At 40.5% G+C, this 12,157-nt stretch overlaps 1 protein-coding gene across 1 annotated transcript in view; it reads right to left on the bottom strand.

Moving 5' to 3' along the window:
- Window positions 1–12,157, bottom strand: part of TERF1 (telomeric repeat binding factor (NIMA-interacting) 1) — a 35,761-nt gene that overhangs the window by 9,765 nt on the left and 13,839 nt on the right. Inside the window, 4 exon segments of the mRNA XM_005866371.2 lie at window positions 2,339–2,427; window positions 3,925–3,984; window positions 8,312–8,412; window positions 9,006–9,155. Coding sequence (XP_005866433.1) covers window positions 2,339–2,427; window positions 3,925–3,984; window positions 8,312–8,412; window positions 9,006–9,155 — 400 coding nt within the window.

The following is a 12,157-nucleotide window of genomic DNA, read 5'->3' as shown; positions in this document are numbered from 1 at the left end:
CATTGCAACCGAATGGACGACCAAATAGGCTGGGTGGGCGACTAGGCCGGCAGGGGGGTTAGAGAGGGGTGACCAAATGACCGAGTAGCGGGATGCGTGAGGCGACCAGGCCAACAGGTGGGTTAGTGAGGGATGACCAAACAACTGAGCAGCGGCCTGTGTGGGGCAATCAGGCCCACAGTGGGGCAGCTGGGAGCGACCAGGCTGGTGGGAGGTGACTAGGCTGGTGGGGGGAGCGGGGGCAGATGGGGGTGAGCAGGCCAGCAGGGGGCGCAGTTAGGGACAATCAGGCAGGCAGGCAGGTGAGTAGTTAGGAGCCAGTAGTCCCAGATTGTGAGAGGGATCCCGGATTGGAGAAGGTGCAGGTTGGGCTGAGGGGAACCCCCCCCCCCACGAATTTCATGCACCAGGCCTCTAGTTTTTATAAATAAAAGGCCTAATATGCAAATCGACCGAATGGCGGAATGACTGGTCACTATGATGTGCACTGACCACCAAGGGGCAGATGCTCAATGCAGGAGCTGCCCCCTAGTGATCAGTGCACTCCCATAGGGGGAGTGCCGCTCAGCCAGAAGCCCGGCTCAGCGGTGGTGGTGGGAGCCTCTCCCGCCTCCATGGCAGTGCTAGGGATGTCTGACTGTCATGGGGAGCAGGCCTAAGTTGTCAGTTGGACATCCCCTGAGGGCTCCTGGACTATGAGAGGGTGCAGACTGGGGTGAGGGACCCCCCCCCAAATGCATGAATTATGAATTTCGTGCACCAGGCCTCTAGTTATTTTTATATTGATTAGTGTATTTAGGTTTGGATCAATAAGGTTTTTAAAAAAATCCTCACTCCCGGGAATATTTTTTCCATTGACTTTTAGAGAGTGTTGGAGGGAGGGGGATAAGAGGGGGAAGAGGGAGGGGTAGAGGGAGAGAGAGAGAGGGTGACATCGACATGAGAGAAACACATCGATTGCTTGCCTCCAGCACATGCCCCAGTTCAGGGCACAGGGATGAACCTGCAACTGAAGTACGTGCCCTTGACTGGGAATCAAACCTGGGACCCTTCAGTCATGGGCCAATGCTGTAACCACTGAGAAAACCAACCGGAGCCAATAAGGTTTTAAAATCTTTGCATTAGTGCAGTGTCTAGAACAGTGGTTCTCAACCTTCCTAATGCTGCGACCCTTTAATACAGCTCCTCATGTTGTGGTGACCCCCAATTTCATTGTTACAAATTGAACATAATTAAATCATAGTGATTAATCACAAAAACAATATGTAATTGTATGTGTTTTCCAATGGTCTTAGGTGACCCCTGTGAAAGGGTCGTTCGACCCCCAAAGGGGTCGTGATCCACAGGTTGAGAACCGCTGGTCTAGAACATAGTGTCAGTTCAATAAACATTGGTTAAATGCCTACATACTAAGAATAAACACACAATCAAATTATAATTAAAAATAACTATGGACTGTTTTTAAGATTTTTTGGTTATTGTTACTTGTTTCTTCCAGCCATGTCTTTAATAAGGATAATAAATTCTGAACGCAATGAGGATAGCAAGATTCTATATACAGTCAATTAAAGTGGCAAAAAATCTGAGTTATCTGAGGTGCACAGTCCCTGCTGAAGTTAAAGGTAAAGCTCTGACTTATTTTAGCTCTCATTCTATAAATACTAGTAACTGTCCTTTATGATAGTCTATTTAGTGCAATGTTTTGTGATATCTGGTGGTAATTTTAAAATGCCCGAATATAAGATGGAAATGCTATCTAGTGTTCCTAAATGCAAGAAGTGTTCCTTACAGAGAGAATATGATAGATAAGCTTCATTCAGGCATGAAGTTACAGTGCTGTTGGCCATGAGTTCAATGTTAATGAATATACAATATATATTAAATAAGGTATCTTTAAACAGAAACACATAAAACAAACTTATGTACTGATTAGTTGACAAAAATGTGACCAGAGGCTTCAAGGAACCTATCCCACCTTCTCCTATAGTTTCAGTATTCACTAATTCAGTGTTCATGGAGACTTTAAAGAACATAACTGTGAATAACAAGAATCGACTGTATGTTTCAGATAAGTAACTATTCCAAAGTTGCTAAATAAAGTTACAGTAGAAAAGCAGTGTACACATTAGCGAAAGTATGTAAACTTTGTAGTCAGAGTAGCTATTTTCTAACTTAACCACCACCTCTAATCGACTCTGTGAAGACATGACATTTAATCTCTTTGTGTTTCCATTGTCTGAAGTGTGTATGTGCGCGCTGTGGTGATGAGGTAAAGGGTTGGGTCGCTTTCGAGAACACATCAATTTTCCACTTCTAAAACTGTAGTAAGAGTACTCACTTATAAGAGTTTCTGCTTTTTCTTTCTCATTAAAATCTTGTGATTGGCATCCATATTGTGCTTTAGATAAGAAGAGATTCTTGTGAGACCTAAATGAAACATCAAAGCTTGTAACTGGTTCCACAAAGAGTATTATTTTTTCTTGGTCATTTTTCTAGTTTGGCCAGTTCCCTTTGATGCTCTCCTTGCTTAGTGTCCCACCTTAACCTATGGCCTCTTAAGGTTTTTTATTATCAGACTTCCCTTTCTCCCATCACTTATTTTCTCCATCTCATCTATTCAGAATGAAGATTCTTTTGGCCTCCAATTAGATATATCAAGAAAAAAAAATCCTCAGACCATAAAGCATTAACTTTGATGAAAAAAGTTCACCTAAGCTTACGCAGCTATTTTATCACCACCTAAAACCTCTACTTCCACCCCTGTAAGTGCTCTATATAACCTGCTAATCCTTTCCCTCCCTCCTGTGCTCTCTGGAATGCCATTCCAGCCTCTTCACCGTTACCCCACCTCTTTGCCTTCTTTAACATGTAGCCCCCTTTAGGTACAATTTCTCTCTCCTTTGTGGACTTCTCAAGTAGAGACTTAATTTTCTGCCTTCCATGAACCTAGGGTCCCAGAGGTGGATCTCTCTACTTTTCATTTCCTAATGAATGCCACTTTCAGGATCCTGCTTCCACAGAGACCTTAGCCGGTGAGGACTTGTGCCACTGAGATGCACCACCACCCACCACCTACTATTCTTCAGTCAACCACTATCCTTCCAAGCACTTCCCATCATCAGATCTCTCTCTCTACCCCTAACTGCTGCTGTTATCATTAATTATTTCAGTGTTCTCGTAGGTAACGCTTATAGCATCCTGGCCTCTCAATTTCTCATTCCCAATGAGCTCCTCCCCACCAGGTCAGCCACTCCAAACACAATTTCAGTCAGCATCCCGACTTTTCTATCTCTGAAATTATTCATGCAGACTTTCTGCTCGCTGAACATGTGACATTGTCTATCACAGCATTTCTAATAGTTACAGTTATTCAAGTAATTTCATAAAATTGGAATTTGAGCCCTGGCTGATGTGACTCGGTTGAGTGTTATCCCATGTACCAAAAGATTGCCAGTTTGATCCCAGTCTGGGTGCAGACAAGAGGCAACTAATCGATGTTTCTCTGTCTCTCTCCCTCCCCCTCTCACTAAAATCAATAAAAACATGCTTTAAAAAATCAGAATTTGGGATACTCATCAGAAATGTAACTTCCATCCTTCTCCTGCTGCAACATCATATTCTTATTTCTATGGCAGAGGAAGAGTTTGCTAAACACCTGCTTTCAGTTCAAGTACTCCCTATGCGTGTATTCCAATAATGGCCCTATAGAAACAATGTGAAACAACCTGGGTCCCAGAGGCAGGTCTCTATAGTTTGGAATTTCAGGACATGTCAGGGTCTTGAATATCTGCTGAGGTAAGTAGGAACAGGCAATATTTTTTAAATAATACCATTTTCATGGCAGTTATTATGACCTGTCTAGGTTCTGCATGAATTCCTAAAAAGATTTTAAAACGGAGAAGAAATAATGTCTATTTACCTTACCTCATTAAAGATATTGTATCCTGTGAGGATTCAGTTACTGCAGATGGTTTGTTATTAACACTGAAAGGAAGAAAATAATTATAAGAACGCAATAAAAGTAAATATTTCATAAGAACAGTCCTTTCTACCCTGGCCAGGTAGCTCAGTTGGTTAGAGCATTGTCTCGATATGCCAAGGCTGTGGGTTCCATCCCCGGTGAGAGCACATATAAGAATCAACGAATGAATGCTTAAATAAGTGGAATAACAAATTAGTATTTCTTTCTTTCTGTCTCTAAAAAAAACACAAAAAAACAAAACCAAAACAAAACAGAATAGTAGTTTTCACGCAGTCAATTTATTAAAAATTTCAGTGCATAAAAACCATCTTTGTGAAAGAAATCCTGGTAACATTGGGCTATATATTTCATTACAACATGACTAATTTTTGCCACCATTCTCTAACTGAACTTTATTTTATTTTCTGGTTAATCATCACCCAAGGATGTTTTTCCATTGACTTTTATAGAGAATAGAAAGGAGGGAGAGAGGAAGGGGGCGAGAGAGAAATACATTGATGTGAGAGACACACATCGCTTGTTTGCCTCCCGCATGTGCCTTGACCAAGGTGGGGATCAACCTGGCAACCCAGGTACAAGTCCTTGATCAGGAATCAAACTCACCACCCTTTGGTGTGTAGGCCAATACTCTAACCACAGTGAAACACTGGCCAGGACTGATGTTTTTTATGAATCCTTCCCCTTTGTGATAGTTAAAATCAGCTCCCACAACACAGCCCACCATTACATCACCACGGCTTCACGGCAACTATTCTCTCCTGAAAGGATACTTCCTCTTCCATTCACCTGTAAAAATCCAAACCACCCTCCAAGGCCCTGCTCAGTGCTAACCCGTCCTTGAAGCTGTCCATGTAAAGTCTTTCAGCGTTTAAGTCCATCTGCACACTAACAAGGTAGGTAATGTCTGTGTGTTTCACGTCTCTAATTCTGATGACCTCAAACAGTTTATAAGCTTTATCAAAGCACAATATTTCACCCAGCACTGATAACACAAGGGCTTCATTTTTCCTAGCATTTGTATGACCTTGCAGTCACAACTCTGATTCTATTTGCTTCCAGGATAGCTTTGTTAGTTGCTTGACTCTTGATCTCTACTTCGTGTCTAGTTTTGGTTTTGCTCCCTATGTCTAGTGTACTGCAAGTTCTAATGTATACCTGGTAATGAACTAGGTACCTTGGATACAAAGCTTATTAAGAACCTCTAAAGAATTCTCAATCTAGTGAGAGATACAGGCGAGTAAACAAATATGTTACTGTACAAGGTAAGTCCCTTCACACAGGTGTGACTCAGTGCTATGGGTGCACAGAAGTGACAACTCTGATCAGAGAGCACAACGAGACTTCTTGTAGGTGATCTTTGAGCTAGACCTTGAATGGCAAGTAAGAGATTGCCTTGAAGAGAATAGAAAGAAGGAAATTCAAAACTGAAGAGCCCTGGCTGGTGTGGCTCAGTTGGAGTATCGTCCCATGCATGGAGAGGTTGCTGGTTCAATTTCTGGGCAGGGCACATGCGTGGGTTGTGGGCTCGATCACCAGAAGGGGGTGTGCAGGAGGGAGCCGATTGATGTTTCTCTCTCTCCCTAAAATCAATAAAAACATACTTTAAAAATTTTTTAAAAGCACAATAACTGGCCCTACCGGGTTTGGCTCAATGGATAGAGCGTCAGCCTGTGGACTGAAGGGCCCTGGGTTCAATTCTGGTCAAGGATACATACCTGGGTTTTGGCCTCCACCCCAGTAGGGGGCAAGCAGGAGGCAGCCAATCAATGATTCTCTCTCATCATTGATGTTTCAATCTCTCTCTCCCTCTCCTGTCTTCTCTCTGAAATCAATTAAAAAACAAACAAACAAAAAAGACATTCCTTGCTGCCCTAGCCAGTTTGGCTCAGTGGATAGAGCGTCAGCCTGTGGACTGGTCCCGGGTTCAATTCCAGTAAAGGACACCGACCTCATTTCTAGGCTCCTCCTCCTCCCAGGCCATGGTCGGGGCTCCTGCAGGAGGCAATCAATCAATGTGTTTCTCTCACATCGTTAATTCTGTCTTTCCCTCTCTCTTCCACTCAATGGGAAAAATCAATGAAAAAATATCCTCAGGTGAGGATTAAAACAAAACAAAACAAAACACAAAAACTGAAGCAAGGGTCAAGGCATGAAACAGCTTGTAATATTTCAAGATGAGGGAGAAGTTCTGGCTGCTAGAAAGTACCATGTATGTGGACAGGGAGGGGACAATATTATGAAGAGAAAAAAAAAGACAAAAGCAAAACCAGAAAGGGGCTTTGTAAGGCCCTGTAAGCCATGCCAATAAATTATAACTCGTCTAGTAAGAAGAGAAAGCCAACAGAGGTTATTGTGAAGTGATTTAGACAGACCTGCTTTCATGGGAAACTAACTCTGGAAGTCATGCCAAGGATGGATTTGTGTGGTACAAAGCTAAGTAATAATCTATATATATAAAAAGCCTAAGTGACCGTTTGACCAGTAGCTATGACATGCACTGACCACCAGGGGGCAGACGCTCTAGTAAATTATAAGAAAGGATGGGTTAGAGAGACATTTCTGAAATGGGATTCATAACACTTGGGGAGGTAACTGGATGTGTGAGGTGAGAGAGTCAGGTTACAGAGAGCAGATGAGAAATCAACAATTCTGTTTTACACACTGATTTACTTTGTGTCTAGACATTTGAAACAAGTAGGTGGTACTATATAAGGAAGGCACATAGAATAGGTGTTCATTATCTGCAAGAATCATGGTAAATTTTTATTTTAAAGCAGTATTACACTGGGCAGGAAGGCTGGGCCACGAGAATGTATTAGGTATTAGTATTACTAAATTTTAATTTCCTAAATAAAATACAATAATTGAGTCAATAAAAATAAAATCTGGCCCTGGCCAGTGTGGCCCCCGTGGATAGGATCAGCCCATGCACTAAAGGTTCTTGGGTTTGATTCCCTGTCAAGGGCACATACCTGGGTTGCAGGTTCAATCCCTGGCCCTGGTGGGGGTGCATGTAAGAGGCAAGCAATTGATGTGTCTCTTACTTTGATGTTTCTCTTTCTCTCTCTTTCCTCCACCCCCACACCAATGGAAAGAATATCCTCCAGTGAGGATTAACAAAAAAAACAAAACAAATAAAATGGCAAATTAAAAATTTTTTTAAAAATAAAATCTATACTTCTCAGAATGAGTCTTAAAAAAAAAAAGTCAATAAGAACTAAGACTTTAACAGAGTCTTTGCAGAGATGAGCCAAATCCTGTTCTGATAGTAGGGACAGGAGAGATTACCTAATTATAAGATGACTGAGCTCAGCCCTGATGTGTGACCAAAGCTATGTCCATCCAACTTGTTGGATACCAATCCTCACCTCTAAATAAGTAGTTAAGGAGACCACAGAATGACTATCTTCTGGCCTTGAATTAAGGGTGAAAGAATAGAGGGAATGGACCATAGATTCAATGGAAAAGAAGGTTTTTATAATGGAAGGGTTTATATTATTGACAGGGTTAGCTTCTAAAACCAAAGCAAAGGTAAAATCAATTGTGTAAGTCACCCTTGCAAACCCCTAAAGAAATAACTCTGGAGACTGAACTCTTGTCTCTCAATATGTACGACTAAACAGTGGTTTTCCTCAGCACTGAAGCAAATCACTGTTTCTTCAGTGGAGCAGCAGATGAAGCAGGCTAGCTTTACCCTTAGAGAAGATGTGTGAGCAATGTCTTTTTTAAAAATATATTTTATTGATTTTTTACAGAGAGGAAGGGAGAAAGCCAGAGAGCCAGAAACATCGATGAGAGAGAAACATCGATCAGCTGCCTCCCGCACACTCCCCAACGGAGATGTGCCCGCAACCAAGGCACATGCCCCTGACCGGGCTCAAACCCGGGACCCTTCAGTCCGCAGGCCGACGTCCCATCCACTGAGTCAAACCGGCTACGGCAGCAATGTCTTAAATAGTAGAATAACCCTCAGTAGTGTCAAACAGTCAAATAATAGGGCAAGTGGGATCTGAGAACTAAGGGGCACAGATGATTCAGGTTTCTAACCTCAACACTGTTCCAGAGCACATGTCCTCTGAGAATGGTAAATGACATTACATATTTAAACTGTGTATTTTCTCATTCTCTATTTTTGTTTGGCATATATAACAGAATTTTGCATAAACCATGAAATAACTCTACATACGCCAAATCAACAAATGTTAATCATCAGCAAGACAATATACCCACAGCTCAATGATTATTTTTATTAATAATGGCTCACTAGTACCACTTTTACATAAAAAGACTGCATCAGAAGACAAAAAATATGTAAATAGATTTACAAACCTTTTGCGTACTTCCAAATTAGCTTGAGTTTCCATGTCAACATCATTATCTTGAGAAACTGTTGTTCTTGCTCTTTTACTTTCTACTACTTTTGCTGCTGCCTTAAAAAAAGTTGTTGGGGAAAGAAAGGAATGCATTAAGCCATTTTAAACAAAGAGCATTAAATTAAAGCTTCTAATTCTTTGATAGTCATAACCAAAATATCTATTCACAGGCCAATCAAGGGCACTATGCTGTAGCTGTGACATCATGAGCAGCTACTTCAGCTACCTGCTTGGTTTGTAAGCATTATGCAGGTCTTTCCTTGTAAATATATGTTACACCTCCAATGTTCTCTGGGAAATTTGAAGATAAAAAAGTTACTTTACTTTTTCAAAAAAAATGCAAAAACTTTCAGTAAAATTTAATTAAATTGAAACTAAATATTTTTGCTTACTTCTTAACTCATTCTAAGTTTTCCCTCTAACTTTTTATTTTGAAAAATTTAACTCTTATTTTGAAAAGTTGTAAAAATACTATAAAAATCACCAAGAAACCCTTTACATTCACTAATTGTAACATTTTGCCACATTCTTTTACAAAAAAATCACGAAACAAAATTCTGATTTGCTTTTAAAGGATTTCTATTTCAAGTATTCTTCTTCATTATATCAATTTCTCCTAAGTGTACCAGTCTTTCTGAATACATGCATACCTTCATTAGAAATGTTGATGATTTTTCATCAAGTACATAATTCACAAAACTCTTAATTTTCTCCATCATATGGCTGTAGCTGAAGTGTTGGAAAAAAGAATGAAATGTATCTTTCTGAGAGATTACCATAAGCAATTTTCTTTGTAAAGACTAGAGAAAAGAGAAGAAACATTAACCCATAAATCAAATAAGATACTAGAAATTTTGTCATAATTAAAAAGATCACTTTGTAAATATAAACTCAAAGACCTACAATTAAGAGATTTTTAAGATTCTCATGTTTTAAATTGCCCACCAATTTATTTTTCCTGACTTAGAGAAACACCTTATATTTCACACACATACAAAAGAACTTTAAAAAGATTACAAACCTGAATGTCCATTACCAAATTTAAGAACTAAGACATCATTTGTACAGTCACAGCCCTTGTTTATAAGTAAGGGCAGGGAACCCAATAAATGTATTAGGCTTTCTGCTGCAATCTGGAGTGTTATACCCCAGGAACAGGAGCAAATTAGACATAGACGGAGCCATACAAAAACTATAACTGACTCTCAACTTGGCTTAGTCCCTCAATGGATTAAAGTGATCACCCCAAAACTCCGTATTTATACCAGTAAATGAAAAGATGCTCACCTGCATTAGTCATCAGGGAAATAAATTAAAACCCAATGTGGCCCTAGCCAGTTTTGCTCAGTGAATAGAGCGTTGGCCCACGGACTGAAGAGTCCTGGGTTTGATTCCAGTCAAGGGCATGTACCCCGGTTGCAGGCTCGATCCCTGGCCCTGGTCGGGGTGTGTGTGGGAGGCAACCAATCAATGTGTCTCTCTTACATCAATGTTTCTCTCTGTATCTCCCCCTCCCTTCCACTCTCTCACTCTCCCACAGCACTAGAGAAACTGACATAATATTAATATAACTATTTTGGAAAACTATTTGGCAGCATCTACCAAAACTGAATGAATATGTTCATATCCTGTAACCCATCAATTCTATTCCTAAGTACATACCAATAAAAACACATACAAGGTGTCCCAAAAAATGTATATGCACTTTGAATGATTATAAAGTCAGTGTTTTTTAACATACAAAATTTAAAAGAATCTGTAGAAATGAATACTGTTTTGTGCCTGTTTCCAAACTGATGACCGTTCTAGTTCAGGCACTGCTGATAATGCGAAGCAGTGGAATCGCAAACATCAAGAATCATTTCACCTTAGCCAGTTGCTCAGTGGTTAGAGCGTTGGCCCGTGGACTCAAGGGTCTCAGGTTTGATTGCGATCAAGGGCACATACCTCTACGGTTACAGGTTCAATGCCCAGTATGCAGGAGGCAACCAATAGATGTGTCTCTCTCACATCATTGTTTCTCTCTCTCTCTGTCTCCCCCTCCCTTCCCCTCTAAAAATCAATAGGAAAAAAAAAAATATCCTCAGATGAGGATTAACAAAAACAACAAAAAAGAATTATTTCTTTTGGCATTTGTGTGTCTCCAATTAGTTGACTGTTGCCGGTTTTATCTTTTATGTATCCCCATAAAAAAGTCTACTGGCACTTTAGGATAAATTTTCTTTGTTCAAAGCTTAGTCTGGCTTCACCTATTATTTCAAATCAGTTAAACGTGAAAAAGATTGAAAATTACGGTAAGTGAGTTATCAGCTATTAAAGTGTGTGAATATTTCTTTGGGACACCCAGTATATGTACTACAAAAGACAAGTATAAAGGAATGTAATAGCCCCAAACTGAAAATGACTTCAAATGTCCATCAACAGTAGAATGTTATAGTATATTCCTACAATGAAGCAACAAGAATGAACTACTGTCATAAGCAACACCATGAATCAATATTAATATATATATAAACTTGCTATACGATTCTATTAAATAAGTTCAGAAACAAGTAAAATTGATCTTGGATGTTACAAGTCAGACCAGTGGTTACCCTTGAGAAGGTGGGAAGGACAGTGACTGGAGGGTGGGGGTGCTGGTTATCTTCTGATTCATGGTCTAGGCGCAGTGGTCGGCAAACTGCAGCTCGGCAAACCATGGCTCGCGAGCCACATGTGGCTCTTTGGCCCCTTGAGTGTGGCTCTTCCACAAAATACCGGTTCTTCCACAAAATACGAACTTCTGAGCATGGGCCATGAAGTTTCAATTGCACTGTACGTGCGCGCCCCCACGTGGTATTTTGTGGAAGAGCCACACTCAAGGGGCCAAAGAGCCGCATGTGGCTCATGAGCCGCGGTTTGCCGACCACGGGTCTAGGGGCTCATCACACAAATATGCTCCTTTTGTGAAAACACACCTACTTACACATTTATGATACATGCACTATGCTAGAGGTATGCTATTAATAAAAAATTTACAGAAAACATGTAAAACTATTTTTCTTTGAATAAGCTTAATTTACTCAAATAGCACTTTGCTTTTAATCTCTGACCTTAACAACTAATGAACATATAAGAAACTTACAGAAAAATAAGCTAGTTATAATGCCTTCTTCCATCCTGCAATGCCCAATATAGTAGCCACTAGCCACTCATGACTACTAAGCCCTTAAAATGTATGACCCCAACTCAGCCAGTGTGGTTCACTGGTTGAGTGTCGACCTATGAATCAGGAGGTTGAGGTTTGATTTCAGGTCAGGGTATGTGCCCGGGTTGCGGGCTCCATCCCCAGTAGGGGGAGTGCGGAGGCAGCCAATCAATTATTTTCTCTCATCACTGATGTTTCTATCTCTCTCTCCCTCTCCCTTCCTCTCTCTAAAATCAATATGTATATATATATTAAAATGTATGACAAAAGTTTAAAATATACGCCAGGTTTCGAAGACTTAGTACAAAAAAGGAAAGCAAAATATTTCATCAATACATTCTTATACTGATTAGATGTTAAAAACAATGTATTTTTTAACATATTGGGTTAAATAAAATGTTATTAAAATTAGTTTCTTTTGGGGAGATTCAAGATGGCGGTGAAATGGGCAGACGCGTCCCAGGTCTTGTCCCGGAGCAAATGCAGTAAGCAGCTGAAACTAATAACACCCATCCCGAATTCGTGAAATTACTCAGCTGGTGAGACAGTTTACAGCCGGGAAGGGCAAATTCCCCCTGGAAGGCAGATCCAACAACCGGCAGCCTCATGATCACC

This window comes from Myotis brandtii, unplaced genomic scaffold, assembly GCF_000412655.1.
Source record: "Myotis brandtii unplaced genomic scaffold, ASM41265v1 scaffold23, whole genome shotgun sequence".
Classification (NCBI taxonomy): domain Eukaryota; kingdom Metazoa; phylum Chordata; class Mammalia; order Chiroptera; family Vespertilionidae; genus Myotis; species Myotis brandtii.
This window is presented reverse-complemented; position numbering and strand designations above follow the sequence as displayed.